The sequence below is a fragment of the Schistocerca gregaria genome, chromosome 4 (assembly GCF_023897955.1).
Source record: "Schistocerca gregaria isolate iqSchGreg1 chromosome 4, iqSchGreg1.2, whole genome shotgun sequence".
NCBI classification, from domain to species: domain Eukaryota; kingdom Metazoa; phylum Arthropoda; class Insecta; order Orthoptera; family Acrididae; genus Schistocerca; species Schistocerca gregaria.
In genome coordinates, this window is record NC_064923.1 from 63709681 (window position 1) to 63728387 (window position 18707).

The 18707-nt window shown below is 39.5% G+C and overlaps 1 protein-coding gene across 1 annotated transcript in view; it reads right to left on the reverse strand.

Moving 5' to 3' along the window:
• The window catches only part of LOC126267104 (zwei Ig domain protein zig-8-like), a 437751-nt gene that overhangs the window by 125961 nt on the left and 293083 nt on the right, over positions 1–18707 (reverse strand). Inside the window, exon 3 of the mRNA XM_049972001.1 lies at positions 14188–14398. Coding sequence (XP_049827958.1) covers positions 14188–14398 — 211 coding nt within the window. The remainder of the gene's footprint in view (positions 1–14187; positions 14399–18707) is intronic.

Below are 18707 nucleotides of genomic sequence, written 5' to 3' on the forward strand. Positions count from 1 at the left end.
CTCAAAGATGGGAGGACAGTGTATAACGTCAGTGACACCTCAGAAGTAGAAGACTAATGCGTTCGCCGAGCGTGGACATTAGTTCGCATTTGCGGTACATCAGTACACCGGATTTTCTATTTAAGTTCTCCGGCGATATTTTCCTTTACAAATGCTAAATAAAGATTATGAAAGGCATCAGAGGTGCTGTAAAAACTTCAGTAAATCATTCAAAGTGATCCTATTCTTTTCATACAATTATTATCCTAAAATTGTATTGTATCATTTTTCACTGCTTCTCGAACATACCCAAATGCAAATACAGTTCCAGACAGGTGGATTCACTCCATACTTTCAATGCATGCTGGAAACCCTATCCCAAGACCATTTACATCGTGTATAATTCCTACAAGCAGTTTTTAACGCCATTCTAACCTACTTCGAGTCTTAATATACCATTATATAGTATATCGAACGAATACCCACCTTTTCGTAGGTATAGTACACGGCAGAGACCGCTAGATCCTACGCCATATCGTTATGCCAAACTCCTGTCTCTTATGCGATGCATCCTTATGCCCTAGGAGAAGAAGTTCACTTACATATTGTCTACAGGCTTAAAGGCGGTCAACAATCGAAGCATTGTCATACTATAATGTGGAGACTATATTGCTGCTGATTATTTTCTCTTATTTTCATTTGTTCTGTTCAAAAAATAACGAAATAACAGTACTTGGTACGCTCTGTACTAATGCAAATGAATTTCAACTTATCCCAACAACGTCATCAAAAGAATATTCCTTTAATAAACCAGAGTATACCAATTTGTCACAAACTGGCAGGCTAAGACGCAGCTGCGACTCTCTTTTTACTAGCGACAGGAAGGATACATTTGTTTATCCTACGTGTTTCTTGTGCTCATGCTTGAAAGTTAAAGCAACACCTGTTGCGACGACGTTGATTGGAAGCAGAAATATCTATTCAGTGAGTATTGTTTGCACCTCTGCACCTATGATTTGGGCCTACAACATAGTTACGAATAATATCCAGATGCGCTGATTGCGACTCGCACATTGTAAATAAAAGGCAGGGGCAATTATATTTGCTACTCTCCTCTTCAGTTGCTCTTGTAGTCTTTTTGTTTTTCTGCGTTAAGCGAACTGCAAACCAATAAAGTCAATCACTGGATGCAATTCGATTTTTCAGCATCACCGGATGCTATTAACATTATGAGTAGATAACATTCATTTCAATATTATATGCCTGAAAACAGTTACGCGAATGTATGCTTTCCTTATCACCAGCTGCATCGCATAATACACAAATGAGTAGGCGATTTAACAGATATTACAAAAGGCGAACGTATATAAATAAATTTAACAATCTTTTAATAACATAAAGTTTCACATCAGAAAACCAAAATCATTCACAGAAATCATTTGCGATGATCAACAAATAGTACTGAAATTCAACGATGAAAATTAATCAAGGAAATTGTTGCAGTTTAGTTTTTATTTCAGCTTCTGATAACATGAAAGATGGAGCAGTTACAATGAGAACGTGAAACCTGGAACAAAAAGGTCGATTATGTGATTCGTAAGCTAAACTGTCATTCATTCTACAGAAAGCTAACGGACGGAATGTATCGTATACTCTTAATGCTTGCAGTATAACTATTGGTGATGCTTTCTCAACATAGGTCAAAAGCTCTTGATGAATATATTTTTCTTTTCTCATAGAAAAACAAGAAGAGATTACACTAGGTAATCCATGGACTGTGTAGCACCTTGAAGTTGCCACATTTAGGTCATAGTTTCTTTCTTGTTTGTATCAGATAGGCGACGCCTCCAAGCTATTACAACATTCATATGAAATTTATCGAAGTCTAATTGTCAAAACGTAGGTGAAAATGAAATGAGAGATAAGATACTGCGTGAAGAATTTCACAGAGCACTGAGAGACCGAAATCGAATCAAGAGCCCTGGGGTAGACAACATTCCATTAGAACTACTGATAACCTTGGGAGAGCAAGCCATGACAAAATTCTTCCATTTGATGAGCTAGATGTATAAGACAGGCAAAATACCCTTGGACTTCAAGATGAATATAATAATTCCAATCACAAGGAAAACAGGCACTGAGCAGTGTGAAAATTACCGAACTGTCAGTTTAATAAGTTACGGTTGCAAAATACTAACACGAATTCTTTACAGACGATTGGAAACACTGGAGGAATTTGACGACGGAGAAAATCAGTTTAGATTCTGAAGAAACGTTGGAACACACGATTTAATACTGACCCTCCGACCTATCTTAGAATATACGTAAAGGAAAGGTACACCTCCGTCTCTAGCATTTGTAGACTTAGAGAAAGATTTTGATAATATTGACTGAAGGTGACAGGGATAAAATATATTGAGCGAAAGATTATTTACTGTTTTACAGAAAGCAGATGGTAGTTTTAAGAGCCGACATGCACGAAAGAAAAATTTGGTGTAGGAATTTAAATCCATGGAGAAGAAATAAAAACTTTGAGGATTGCGGACGACATTCTAAATCTCTCAGAGACGTCAAATGACCTGGAATAGCAGCTGAACAGAATGGACGGTGTCTTGAAAGGAGGTATAAAATGAACATCAACAAAAGTAGAAAGATTATAGTGGAATGTAGTCGGATTAAATCAGGTGATGCTGAGGGAATTAGATTCGGAAATGAGCCACAAAAGGTAGTAGGTGAGTTTTGCTATTTGGGGGCGCAATAACTGATGATGGTCGAAGTGGGGAGGATATAAAATGTAGACTGGCTATGGCAATGAAAGTGCTCCTGAAGAAGAGAAATTTGTTAACATCGACTATAGATTTAAGTGTCAGGAAGTCTTTTCTGAAAGTATTTGTATGAAGTGCAGCCGTGTATGGATGTGAAACATGGATGATAACTAGTTTAGACCAGGGGTCTCCAAACTACGCCCGCGTTAGCTAGCCGGACATCCCCGGTTTCGGGCCCGCCTAATATTTGAGGTGGTACCTATACTGCCAACAATTGAGTTTCGAGGCCTATCGCGACCAATACACCACGACATTGGCTCTGCTACTAGCTACATGACTACGTAACTAAACTTATTGTTGCGCCGCTTCAAATAACAATGCGTTGACATACTCTACCTCCGTTACGTATTGCAGTACTAGTGTTGCTAACAATGATTTTGAGATTTCGTTAACTTTGCAGGGCGCTTTCGTGAAGAATGTGAAGTGACATACTTTTTTGGCTGTGAAATTCGCCAGAATAAAATACGCCAAAATTTCTGTCACGTACGTCCACCAATAAAAATTATGTAATTAAATAAAAATCGTAGTTCATTTTAGAGCTAGCTATTTCCACAACCTTAGATTTTTGCGATTTCATCTTTCCTTTAGCCTTACATTACGGCGATCATGGAGTGCCAGGGTGCTTGAATCCCACTAGGTAGATCTTGGCCCTTATGACTTTGTAGAGGAGTCAGTGTGGCTTGTGGACTAAAAAGTTGGAAGACCCATGGTTTAGACAAGAAGAGAATAGAAGATTTCGAGATGTGGTGCTACAGAAGAATGCTGAAAATTAGATGGGTAGATCACGTAACTAATGAGTGGGTACTGAATACAATTGAGGAAAAGAGTGATTTTTGACACTTTTTAATTAAAGAAGGGATTGGTTTGTAGGACACATTCTGACGCATCAAGGGATCACCAGTGCAGCACTGGATCGAGGCGTGGAAGGTAGAAATCGTAGCGGGAGCCCAAGAGGTGAATACACCGATTCAGAAGGATGTGTATTACAGTACTTATTAGGGGATGAAGAGGCTTCCACAGGAAGTGTAGCATGGAGAGCTGCATCAAACCAGTCTCTGGACTGAAGACCACAGCAACAACAACAACAACAACAATAACAACATATGTTAAAACAGACTGCCATGTTAAATACTACGAAGCTTGTTGGTGAACATGACTCGGTTCTCAAAGACATTTAATTTCGTTTCGTCTTAGACATTATTGGAAAGGCTTGTCGACGTTTTTAGGCAAAGCCAGTTGTCATCACATCAGTTAGTCTTCTGATACAACTGCTCATTCGGTATTACTTAACAAAGATGTTGAGGATCGTATAATAAGGGCAAAAAAGTCGTAAAAATACACTTAGAGATTAGACACCTCACTCTCTACATCACCGTCGAATTACTCGTATAAAATTGAACATTGCTATGGTAACGACTTTCTTGAAATTGGGGTTGATGAAATAAATTAAACATTTCGAGATCAGACCAAAATCATTACTTCAGCAAATATTGAAGTTTCTAAATGGTCTCCACACAGGTAAATAATGGCAAACACTGGTCACTGAGTACCTCTTCTAGTCAATTACAAGATTTAGTTTGATAACTCGAATTCGTGATTGGATGCGTCCTCTACCCAACACTATCGTCATCACATTCCTGGTGTAATGCAGCATGCGATCGCACTAAGTGACGTCATTATACAACAACTGGCTTAGCGTCAGCTGCTCCGCTCGCGTGGACTGTATGGCCTGCAGAGATTCTTGTTTTCTTTTATTTTTTAATTGAACTTTTATGTTACTCACAAACCGTAACACCATCTAAGCTTTTCACGCTAATTAAGGCCATACAAGCATTGTCCTTTCCAAATACACTTCTGACCAAGAAGAGATTCCGGTGGCTGGAGTGCCAAGTCTTTGTTTATCATGCCTTTTCTGTTTTTGTGGAGATAATTCCGTAGCAACTTTCATCATCTAACAAATGTTTCTTTATATCTAACAGAGAAAATACTATTTTCATAAATTTAACTTTAAAATTTTTCTTAATGTAACGAAATATTTTTTAATTTTCGTCTTCTATTGATCTCCCTTACGGACTGAATTTCTAGAAACACTGACACGCGGATTTATTTTCTAACTCAGAAGTCAAATACCAATTGTTATAGATGTACCATTACAATTCCTTCACTAGTTCTTTAGTAATTACTTCTTTTCAAAAAAACTTTCACACACTACTTTACCCCCTTAGTAGTTGAATGTACAAGAATGCTGGAAGACGTATTTTTTTATTTTGTTACTGAGACACCAAATACCAGTTTTTGTAGCTCTAGCTTCAAATTTCCGTTAATAGTAACATACTTTCAAAAAGCCTTTCGTCCCCTATTTCACCCCCGAAGAAGTGAATATTTGGACAATCCCTTCTTAAACGTTGCCTACACTATAAGACCCACACCATGTGCGAACTTCAAGTTTCTATCCTTAGCGCTTTGGGCTGGACGACTCAGTAAATCTGTCTGACTCTATTTCATCCCCCTAAGGGTTGAATTCCTAATGACAGTGCTATGCGTATGTTTTATTTCTAACAGGGAAGTCAAATAAAAATTTTCAAAGATTTGGATACAAACATTCCTGCATAACGTAATATTTTCTTTAAACCTTCCATCCCGCCGTTTCACCCTCACAGGGATTACATTTTCAAAAACAGTGAAACACGTATTTTTTTATTGAGAAGCCATATCTAAATTTTCATAGGTTTAGCTTTAAAGTGCTTTCATAAAGAAATATTTGCATAAAAAATCTCACCCCCTATTTCACTCCTAAAGAGTTCATTTTTCAAACACACTCAAATACGTATTTTTTCCTTGTAACTGATAATCAAATACAAATGTTTATAGATGTAGCTTTAATAATACTTTAATAGTTCTTCAATAATGACATATTTTCGAGAGAATCTTTCACTCACTATTTTACCCCCCATAAGGTTAAGTATCCAAAACTGCTGAGAAATATTTCTTTATGTTTGAACGAGAAATCAAATACCTATTTCGTAGGTCTAGCTTCAAAACAGGCTTAATATTTTATTAATTCATCATTTCTGCTTGTGATTTCCGTTTGTTGTGCAATGAGAACAGACAGACCTGTAATGGGCGAAGTAATTCTTCACCTACCAGTTTATGTATATATCGTAGGAAGACAGGAGGACAGAACGGCGTACACTTTGTGGAATTGCCTTTAATGAAAGTGTCGATGTTTTATCGACAACCAGGCCTTCGTATAAGTAGGATAGCTTTGTTTATCCCATGAGGCAATAATGTACAGAAACGAGACCATTTTACGTAAGGTCGTAGAATTTTCATCCATAAACTGATAATAGTTTTCTTTGTTTCAGTTGACCGACAGCTATTTCTCTCCTCGATATGATAGGGTACTCTTACCAAAGATGTAATAAATTCTGTTTGACCCTTACTTATAACAAAATTAGGGTTTATTTCAGATATTATGGAGGAGCTTTGATGTTGAGACATTCTAGTTGTTCCCAATAATTCCTCAAACCTGCGCTTCTCTTTGGTGCTGATGTATTTTGTGACATCACACTGCCGAATTCTGTTTCCCCCTGAAATAATCACACCAGCGGTCTTAGGCTTTGTATTCAAAACTTTACGACAGCAATGAGGCTGCTTACAGCCATTACCCACTGCCGAATTGCCCTTGTACTAACCACATGTCTGTTATTTGTAGCCTTTGTAAATGGATCGTACACTACGGAGTCGATCGTTATGTATTTGTCTCAAGTATATCCTCCGCTCAACCGCGATATCTCTTTTGTACTTGGGGTCTTGCACGCTCGTACGTTGCAGAGTTTGGATTAGCACATTCCCGAAAACTGTTATCAGCAGTTTTTGTCTGCAAGAAGTCAGTGGGAAATCATGTCTTCGAACCCAATAGGCGTAAACCAATTCATGGAATAAGATAAAATGTTTATCCAACGGTCACAAAACCTGGGAACCTCAGAAAAGATAGAAACGATACCTGTCATTAGGTAAAGCTTTGTGAACTTAGGTAAAATTTGAGCCTGTACTGTACATTATTGACTCCCGCGAAGAGTAAAGCTAACAATCCGTAAATAACTGTGGCATAAGGCCCTTCAAACGTTAGCAGTCAATTTTTATGCTGTGAATGTTTTTATCACATACTAACTATTACCCATGGCGGCACTTGCACATCAGTAGTTACGATTGGTGGTGGTGATTCACTAAGCTACAATATATGCAATAACATCGGATTCCCTCACGTATCTGCGTGTTCAGTAAGAATTGCTGTTCGCCTGCTCTCCACTCCAACCCCCGTTCACGCCATCACCTCTAATCGCCCCAGTCGCCAGTTGTCCCAATGCACGATGCATCAGCATTCGCAACATTACTGCCAAGTAGTGCGCAGAGAGCGGCTTAGGCAGTAGTGTACATCGATGCATCATTGTACTGCAGTAGCTTTACATTGCACCAAGTGTACATTAACCATCAAACTGTGTGGAGGTATGGAGTAAACTCACTGACGAGTGTATTGGCATTGCATTCATTACTCTAAAATATCACGTAGCACACCTCAACCAATAAAAGCATTTCCACATGTCCGATACAGATCGTAAGTAAAAGCATAAATACCACTTTCAAACAGTACATTTTCCCCTAGTTTTCGTAATATTCCTCTAATCAATAAGCACCTTGTAGTACACATTTTCTAAAGCAGCCTATGTTCTTCTTTGGGGTTGAAGCAATCTCCATGCCATGTTTAATCGAAAACTATCCAACGTGTTGGACATGAAAACGTAATGGACAGAGCTAGTTTCACATTTAGAATAATATTATGGATAAAAATTTCATTTATATTTTCTTTTTTATTAGCATAATCCCATTTCCATGAAATAAAGCTTGCACATTGCCCCAAGTTATGCGGAAGTTACCTTTGAAAACCTTATGAAAGAGATTAGCCTCTTCAAACAGACAGGTACAACGGTTTACTTAAATCGCGATACTTTTTCTTTCGTGATCCGATTTTGATGGAAAAAAAGCTTACACAGCGCCGAAGCTCTTCTCCTGCCACATGTGAAAACCGCACTAATATTCATCTATTAATTTTGGAAATTGGAGTATTCAAACAGACAGATAAAATGGGTTGAGGTAAAAATATAAATCATCATACCTTTTTACCTCGCTATCTAATTTTGATTAAATAAAAACTGTAGTGCGCTCCAAGCTATACTCAAGTTATCTGCCAAACCTCGTGAAAATTTGTATAGTAGTTTTAGAGATTAGTGAGTTTAAACGAACAAGAACATAGACAAGGAAGTTTTAGAAAATATGTAAATCATCATATTTTTTATTCGTTATAAGCTCAGAATTTTGCAGATGATGTGGCAATACATTTGCAGGTAGGTTTAGAAAAAATTGATTAGTCTGTGCTTGCATTAAATGGGTATTCCCTGTTTTTATTTATAATGGTGCAAACTGAGAAGATCTACAGTATTCAAGATATATATTTATTGTTTGGGTACTTCATACAATAACTGTGCCGTCTTTCGCCCTGTATCATCGTTTTAGAAGTCGACTCTTAACATTATTATTTAGACCTGATATTTAATGGCTTTGCATATGGAACATCCAGGTATGCAAAAAGTCCCGATATTTTTAAATGTAGATGAGTGTAATTTAGGGTTTTGAATTACAATGAACTTTGACTTATACGCTGAATGCACAAAAACCAATCTCATGTTGCATAACAATATATGTATTATACCATTTTAAATAAAAATTTAAACATCTATGGTTTATTCATGCTGTCGGCAGGTCACCACCAACGTTCTGCTGCTAGTCAAACTTCAGCCCGTAGGTCTAGGGAATGAACACAATAAAGAATAACAATAAAGAAAAGAATATTAACCTAAAGGAGTAATATGAACCTGAAAGGGAAACATGCAACAGACGGCTAGTTGTGTTTTGTAACATAAGCAGAGCAGATTTATTGCTCCCAATTCACTTACCGCTGACGGTGCAATTGATATCATGCATCTGACAAGCGAACTGCGTGACAAACACTCAGAGCGGCACGAAAATGTGCATGGAATACGAATATAAATTGCTCGTCCACAGTATGAGCTACTTCCATGCAAAATGCTACGTCTTATCACGAGAGACATTTGAAAGATTCCCAAACGACGTCTAAGAGCAGAACATCAGGAAAACAGAAAACAAAATATCAAGATAATACAAAAAAAGGCAAGAACGTTACGTTCAAAATGTTGTCACTGTAGACAACAAAACATTTCGAAACTCTTGATGCGTACTTCTTTAGACAAAATAAGAGAGAAAGACAGTTAATTTTGTAAGACCAAAGTATCAAGAACCACTGGTAAGGTTACACGATTGTCAATTCATTATCATATTTCACTCTGTGCTATAGATTCAACATTTGCTCCAAAGTATAAGCCTATGATACAACATACTTGGCAAAAGGTGGGTTCTGACGTTGAGTTACCAATATTATAGACTGGAAATGTAACTGCTGTTATTAGTTTCTTTTGTCGTACGAATTCAATCAGTAGCGGCTGTACCCTTTTTTGCGCATCTTCTTTTCATGTCTACTTTCAAATAAAAACTTTCCACCGTTGGCACAGTGAAAGGTATAGCTATACATTCCCGTTACACCACCTAGCAATGAAATTGACAGATTAAATCTTTGTAACCTCGTTAAAACAGTTTCAGAGAGGTCGATGTTATTTCCTATACGATCAAAAAGTTAATTTTTTTCAAACAGTTTGCAGAATTAATCACGATCATCCGCAGTTAAGCTTAATTTGATGACAATAATTTCAAACTATCTAACACTGACGCATCTTCATACCATTCAAACACAATAACAAGCTTCCCACATGCCATAATTTTCACGAAGTTTTCAGCAATTCATGCTAACGTTTATTCACTCTAAATGATTCTAAAACCACTTCAGCACATCCAGTCCCGTGTCATACCTCATTTTCAGCGCAATCACTGTATGACATAATTACGTAGTTACTAATCACTTCCACTGTCTCAATATTTCCTGCTTTAGTCACGGTGCTTTCCTGATTTCATTATGATCCTTGTAAGCTTTTCTTTGGAATTCATCATTCTCATGCCTAAGTGTATTAGTAAGAGCTATTCGCACATTATCAACTTCATTACAGAATTTTTCGTCCGCAAGCCTTCATTTTCTTTTCGAAAATTTCGCCTTACTGGCGATATTTTGCAACTTTTTTTTTACTAATATCTTTATTAGGCTCCTTAGTATCAAGACACGAATTTTCAATTTTTCAAATATTTGCAACAGTAAATCATTGGTAACAATACTTATTCCACCTTCCTCACTATTTTGTGGTTTTAAACTATGCAGTATCGAAATTGGACTAAAAATGCCATGATCTTCTGTTACACAAATCGTCGTGTTGTCAATCCCAAGATCTTTTCTGTGTTAAATGAATATTCAAGTTGACCTTCATCATTAACAATATTGCTACACTATTGTCTGTGTCAGCCGTTGTAGTGATGTTCGCAATAATCCCGACCATTACAGCTGATGCCTGCACTCTTATTTCAAAAAGAACTTTTAATTTAGCATAAGGAGTGATCTGTAAATATTCGATTTGAAGGAAGATAACTTCCCAGCTAACATCGCAGACCTTTTTTTTAAGTATGACTGATTATGGTGAACAGAGTTACCATTATCTGATCTGTGGTTAGTGCACATCAAGTGTAAGGCATATATGAGTATGACAGGCTTGGTACACTGTCATAAATGTAATAAAAAGAGCTCATTATTATTGCAAATGCCAGAGTAAAGGTTAATACAAGTGCCCAGATAGAATTTTGAATAAACTCCATATTTTACTTAGCTGGATTGTTACATAAGATGCACTGACATGTCAAAGTTAAAACGACTATCTTCAATGATTGTTTCGCCAAATGTATCCATACCATACTGCAAATCACAGAGTACATCGCTAATACAAGACCAACGCTGAACTGACACGTGGCGGAAGGTACTAGTGAGCATGTTGACATTTAGTGCCTCTAAATTTCGCTCGTGTGTTTTTGCCTTTGTCTACTATATCATTCTAAGAAACTTGTGGTTGCTGGTACACAGTTACAAAATTATGTAACAGTAGAAGCAAATATATTTTCTAGATTCAAACGAGGAAGTCATTACCAACCGCAAATGTAAATATGTAATTTTAATGAGACTTTTATAACTGGTATACATCTATAAAACAGTTGTAGCAGGTAGGCGGTAAAATATTTTCTGCACCAGCAACAGAATATATAACAATACAGAAGTATGACAGTTCGCCTAAAAATACAACATGTCTTTAAAATTACAGACTAATTCAACAGAAAATATAAATAAGCCATTTAAATAAAGAAGGGGTAAGAGGTATATAATTACAAAACTTCCTGTAGCAGGTAAAAGCACAAATATTTTAGAGACACAGAAAGAGGTTATTTAATCATGTAGAAGTAAACTGCTTTGTCGAAAGAACCTGCATGTCATTAACACTGCAGCCTAAGTCGACATTCAACATCCTGTCTATATACAACATCTGATGGAAGGCAAAAGAATCGAACGTTAACATTTATTCACAATATCCTGGCCCCTCACGAACCTAGTAAGGACTAGATTACACAGTATAGAGCGTCGTACGTAGCTGATTATATAGATGACGAAGGAGTCTTCCGTCATTAAGGAAATTCAACATTATTGTCTTTGGTACATTCTTGGGGTGGTAAAAGCGTTACAGGAGGTTATCCTGTTAGGTTTTCAACACTGGATGTAGCCGGCAGTCTACGTATGAATGTGGAATCACAGCAACTCTTACAAAGTAAAACATTAATATCTCAGAATCAAAATAATAAAATTCCCCGTGATAAAGATTTGTTATACGGGGAAGATGCACTTAGCTGAACATATTTTAAATAGTGATTTTTACTTTGGTATTTCAATGTATCTTACATCAGCTATCCAGTTAAGTAAGATGTGGAGCACATTTGTAGCTTTAATTGGGCACTTCTAATAACAATTACTGACACACGTGTAATAATAATTTATTCTATGTATCAAATTTATGACATAGTGTGCTACTTTTCATAATCTAATATGCTTTACAATTTCTGTACACTACTCACAGATCAGGTGATGGTTACTCTGTTTACCGAAAGAACTCATCGTAAATGAAGGTTTTACAAATATGATCTTCAGTGAGAAGTTGTCTTCCTTCAAGTTGAAATTAACTTGAAGTGAACTTAACACGAACTAGTACACATTAGTTGGTGATACTGTTTGCCATAAGCGACAATCGCTGTGCGCGCCACTGTGCGTTGTTGGCGTCAGCGATTTGTAAGGGTACTTTTCCGTTACAAGCGATCTAAAAAAAAAATTCTTTCTCAGGGTTCAAGCTATTTCCATGCAAATTTTCATCGAAGCCGATTCAGCGGTTAAGTCCTGCAAAGTGAGCGTAGGAGAACGCATTTGTGTTATTAGCATTGTTTCGTTCCTATTATATCGCTATATTGTGTGTTCGCGTTATTACCGTTTCTGTCTTAGATCTTGAAAAGGTCATGAGATAGCTCTTCTGGAACGACGCACGGTGTTTAATGCGGATGATTCGTACCCCTTCTTCTGGGGCGAGGGGATTAAATACAAATAAGCACATTTTATTATGGAAAAGGAAGAGGATGTAGATAAAAACAAAATTAGAGTTACGACACTGCGTGTAGAGTTTGACAGAGCACTGAAAGACCTGAGTCGAAACAAGGCCAACGGAGTAGACAACATTCCATTGGAACTACTGACGGCCTTGGGAGAGCCAGTCATGACAAAACTCTACTATCTGGTGAGCGAGATGTACGAGATAGGCGAAATACCCTCAGACTTCAAGAAGAATATAATAATTCCAATCCCAAAGAAAGCAGGTGTTGACAGATGTGAAAATTACCGAACTATCAGTTTAATAAGTCACAGCTTCAAAATACTAACACGAATTCTTTACAGACGAATGGAAAAACTAGTAGAAGCCGACCTCGGGGATGATCAGTTTGGATTCCGTAGAAATGTTGGAACACGTGAGGCAATACTGACCCTACGACTTATCTTAGAAGCTAGATTAAGGAAGGGCAAACCTATGTTTCTAGCATTTGTAGACTTAGAGAAAGATTTGACAATGTTGACTGGAATAACCTCTTTCAAATTCTGAAGGTGGCAGGGGTAAAATGTAGGGAGCGAAAGGCTATTTACAATTTGTACAGAAACCAGATGGCAGTTATAAGAGTCGAGGGACACGAAAGGGAAGCAGTGGTTGGGAAGGGAGTGAGACAGGGTTGTAGTCTCTCTCCAATGATATTCAATCTGTATAATGAGCAAATAGTAAAGGAAACATAAGAAAAATTTGGAGTAGGTATTAAAACCCATCAAGATGAAGTAAAGACTTTGAGGTTCGCTGATGATATCGTAATTCTGTCAGAGACAGCAAAGGACTTGGAAGAGCAGTTGAACGGAATTGATAGTGGCTTGAAAGGAGGATATAAGATGAACATCAACAAAAGCAAAACGAGGATAATGGAATGTAGTCGAATTACGTCAGGTGATGCTGAGGGAATTAGATTAGGAAATGAGACACTTACAGTAGTAAAGGAGTTTTGCTATGTGGGGAGGAAAATAACTGATGATGGTTGAAGTAGAGTGGATATAAAATGTAGACTGGCAATGGCAAGAAATGCGTTTCTGAAGCAGAGAGATTTGTTAACATCAAGTATAGAGTTAAGTGTCAGGAAGTCATTTCTGAAAGTATTTGTATGGAGTGTAGCCATGTATGGAAGTGAAACATGGACGATAAATAGTTTAGACAACAAGAGAGTAGAAGCTTTCGAAATGTGGTGCTACAGAAGAATGCTGAAGATTAGATGGGTAGATAACATAACTTATGAGGAAGTATTGAATAGGATTGGGGAGATGAGATGTTTGTGACACAACTTGACCAGAAGAAGGGATCGGTTAGTAGGACATGTTCTGAGGCATCAAGGGATCACCAATTTAGTATTGGAGGGCAACGTGGAGGGTAAAAATCGTACAGGGAGACCAAGAGATGACTACACTAAGCAGATTCAGAAGGATGTGGCTTGCAGTGGGTTATGGGAGATGAAGAAGCTGGCACAGGATAGAGTAGCATGGAGAGCTGCATCAAACCAGTCTCAGGACTGTAGACCACAACAACAACAAGCACATTTTAGCGAGGTTCTGAGCGTTCGAGGTCACCCACTCCTCGGGTGGGTTACAGAGAGAGTAACTGTTAACTTGGCCACTGCGCAGCGCAGCGCTACTCACCCACGACGGAGAGGTACATGGAGTGTCCGATTGGCGGGGTCGTGCTGACCTGACACTCGTACACTCCGGAGTCCCTGCGCTGCGGGTAGCGGATCTGCAGCATCCAGTCCTCCGTCTGCGGAGAGTGCAGCGACTGGAAGCGCTGGTCGCTCGTGTACGTGTACCGGCCCACGGTCAGTAGGTGGATGTCGCGGTGCCGGATCCACGTAACCTGGCGACCAGCAGACACACATAAATACTCTCTCTGTGTCTGTCTGCTTCATGTTCTAAGTTTCTTCACTGCATAAAACAAACATACTAATACAAGGAGAGTCAACAGGAAAGGTGCATGCTTTGCTGAGTGACTCTGATCAAAAGACTTGAAATGGACGTATGCCCTTTCGTGAACCGTATCCGAGACACAGCTGTCTGAAAATCACAGTCAGTCCCATGCCTTTTTACACCAGAACTCTCATACAAATACGCTATTGACCACTAAAATTGCTACACCAAGAGATAACCGGGTATTCATTGGTCAAATATATTATATTAGAACAAACATGTAATTAGATTCTCACGCAATTTTGGTGCGTATATCCGGAGAAATCAGTACCCAAAACATATCTGGCCATAATAACGTACTTGACACGCCTGGGCATTGAGTCAAACAGAACTTGGATGGCGTGCACAGGTACAGCTGCCCATGCAGCTTCAACACGATACCACAGTTCATCAAAAGTAGTGACGCGTATTGTGACGAGCCAGTTGCTCGGCCACCATTGACCAGACGTTTCCAGTTGTTGAGAGATCTGAAGAATGTGCTGGCCAGGGCAGCAGTCGAACATTTGCTGTATCCAGAAAGGCTCGTAAAGGACCTGCAACATGCGGTCGTACATTATCCTACTGAAATGTAGGGTTTCGCAGGGATCGAATGAAGGGTAGAGCCACGGGTCCTGACACATCTGAAATGGAGCGTCCACTGTTCAAAGTGCCGTCTATGCGAACGAGAGGTGACCGAGATGTGTAACCAATGGCACCTCATACCATCACCCCGGGTGATATACCAGTATGGCGATGATGAATACACGCTTCCAATGTGCGTTCACCTCGATGTCACCAAACACGGATGCGACCATCATGATGCTGTGAACAAAACCTGGATTCATCCGAGAAAATGACGTTTGCCCATTCGATCAGCTAGGTTCGTCGTTGAGTACACCATGGCAGACGCTCCTGTCTGTGATGCAGCGTCAATGGTAATGGCAGCCATGGTCTCCGAGCTGAAGGTCCCAGCTGCTGCAAACGACGTCGAACTGTTTCTGCAGATGGTTGTTGTTTTGCAAACTTCCCCATCTCTTGACTCCGGGATTGAGACGAGGCTGCACGATCCGTTACAGCCATGCGGATAACATGCCTGTCATCTCCACTGCTAGTGATACGAGGCCGTTCGGATCCAGCAAGGCTTTCCGTATTACCCTCCTGAACTCACCGATTCCATATTCTACTAACAGTCATTGGCTCTCGACCAACGCGAGCAAGAATGTCGCGATATGATAAACCGCAATCGCGATATGATACAATCTGACCTGTATCAAAGTTGGAAACGTAATGCTACGCATTTCTCCTCCTTACACGAGGCATCACGACAACGTTTCACCACGCATCGCCAGCCAACTGTGGGTTGTGTATGAGAAATCGGTTGGAAACTTTCCTCGTGTCAGCACGTTGTAGGTGTCACCACCGGCGCCAACCTTGTGTGAATGCTCTGAAAAGCTAATCATTCGCATATCACAGCACCTTCTTCCTGTCGGTTAAATTTCGCGTCTGTAGCACGTCATCTCCAGGCTGTAGCAATTTTAATAGCTAGTAGTGTACAACCAAAGGGACACTAGGCTTCTAATGGTGCCTTTATTGACCATTTCAGTGCGCACTTCACTTGCGGATGGTGGCATTAGTGACACAGTACCGCACTACCGCACTGAAATGTATCCAGTGCGATGGTCGGCCTCTATGTATTCATTTCTGGGCCACCCAGGTTATCCGACCTTGTTCCATTAGATTACAATTTGTGAGTTTGGCCTACGACCGAAGTCTACGAGCACAGAGGAGGAAATTCTCTCGCATTTTACATACGTGTGTTGCAGTAAAGGACTGTTACGAATGAGCTCACATCAGCACCAAAGCAATTTCCTACAAGAGTTACAAAACGGACTGCGGTTGACAGCGGACTTTTGGAACATATTTTACGAGGAAACGTGCACAAATAAAAAAACATTAAATCACATTGTTAAATTTACTATCATTTGTATTTGTCCTATTCCCCTCTGTTTTCCTTAGTTTTTTCGGAAACTGTTAAGAACAGGGCATATGTTCATTTGGCTTTCTTGTTGTGGGTCACTAATAGTGTTACCCACTGAACTGATACATGTAGCTTTCCTCCAGACTCACCCTGTATAAGTACTTTGGCCTCTACAGCTACTGCAGGTTTAAATTAAATAATTTTGTGGTTTAGGCCTGGTTATTAATGAACATTAAAATGCCGATGCTCCAACCGTGCTCGCAGCTGTCGTCTACAGGACAACTAAATGCTTCACGCTTATTTATTTATTGTTATTTGCATTCCTCACGTTGGGCCGGGCTGGCTTGAGACAAACTGTGCATCAGCCAAAGGGTTACACAATATGAAAAGACCATTGAAGATACGTAAATGGAGGTTATAGTAAATGATAATTTTCTTAAAAAACATTTGGTGAGCAGTAATTACGACTGGTGCACAAAACTGGATGATAATAAATGAAATTATTTTAACAATCACGTTGGAGGGCAATATTGATGATCTTTTGAAAACTTCATCGATTATTTTGTATTGCAGTTGAAATAACTCACCTGATGATAGTGTGAACGGTGCAATGGTGTAATGCCCATGCATGGTCGTGACGGATGTGGAATGTTGAGTATGAATATGGGGCCATGTGGCACAGCAGATAGTGACTAACATCCAACAAAGTGGAACGAGGGAGAGGATGAAAAATAGGAGCATGGTGTAAGGTTTTCCGTTGTAACTATGAGTAAAAATATTGGACTATTTCGGCAAGGATTTCATGGTTGGAGAGTGGGAGCTGGTTGAATTTTCAGTGGGAGAAGATGGATAAAGCGTCAAGCTGCATGGTAGATGAAATACGGATGCAGCAGCGTAGCAACGTACCTGGATTTATGATTAGTGAGTGGAACATTTGGGGCCGGGAGTGAGTTTTGGGATTATTCTATTGCTCTAGGTGAGGGAAAAGATGAGTCGCTGTAGGATGCGCGTTTGGGAAGGTAGGAGGAGGCGGAAGACGAAATTAAGTGTACGACTTTCCAGGATTTCAAGGGATTTGTAAAATTTTGGTGATACGGAGAACCAGGTATCATTGACGTAGCTGGGTATGAGGCCGGTTAGGGATTTATTGATGACTACAATGGTAGAATAATGTACATCCAAGGTGTTGCCGGTTAGTAGATGGTAAAGAGGTGTGCATTACACGTTGGGTTTCTGTCGAAGTTTGGACTCTGGTGATGGTCTTCGTCTATATTCTTATTTCGGTTGTTAGGTGGCTACCGACATCACATTGCAAAATGCCACTGGAGAATACGAAATCGAGGTTTTCACTGTATGGTGGGATGTTACCTGTGATATTCTGCCAGGTAGTAAGTAGCAATAGCGAAACAGCAGCTTGTACCATCGGTTATGTTTCCCTACCGCAAGACGTTGATGCCGCACGGCTGGAGTTGCGCACAACCAAAACTACGGTTCATTAGTTTTGTTGGGCTACATAAGTGGCGAAGTAAATGATGGGGTTGCCGGTGGTGGTGGTGATAGAATTCGTAGGGAAATCAACATGAATGAATGTATAATAGTTGAAATGGGAGGCGAAGTATTCCCTTTGTTTTTTTTCTGGTTGTTTGTTGTGCACATTATTAGAACTGCACATTATTCAGTGTTGGTCCATTGCGTATCATACATCGTTCCTGAATATATATTGCATTTTATAATAATAAAAATTTGCTGAGCACGTACATTCTGCTGCATTTATCTAACAAAAGCAAGTACTTCTACCGCAAAAGTCATGGCTGGTTCATGTTATGAGCTGGATTAAACCTTGATTGCTATTCTGTGTTTCAGCGGTGTGTATCGACATTCGCACCTTGTACTATCTTTGGCCTAGCGCTTATAGTTCCGGCTGTGCTGTGTGCGAGCTGGTGGTCGGTTGGCGTGGAACAGCGATTAAATCTCCGCGGCGCGTTGTTTAGCCGAGGACGCTGGCCGCGTCCACGTGCAGTCGGATTGTTGTTCCCATTGCTACGAGGTCCGTGGCTCACCGATCCTGGACACGAAAGTTGAGTTTTGACTTAATCTACCAGCAAGCCACGACTTTTCACATTGCGCTGTTTGGATTTCATTGTCGGCTGTTGGGACATTCCCGCGAGCAACAACAACGTGTGTTCAAGTTGGCTAATCTTAGGCACCCTCCGGGGTAGTTTAACTGTACTTGGTTATTTTG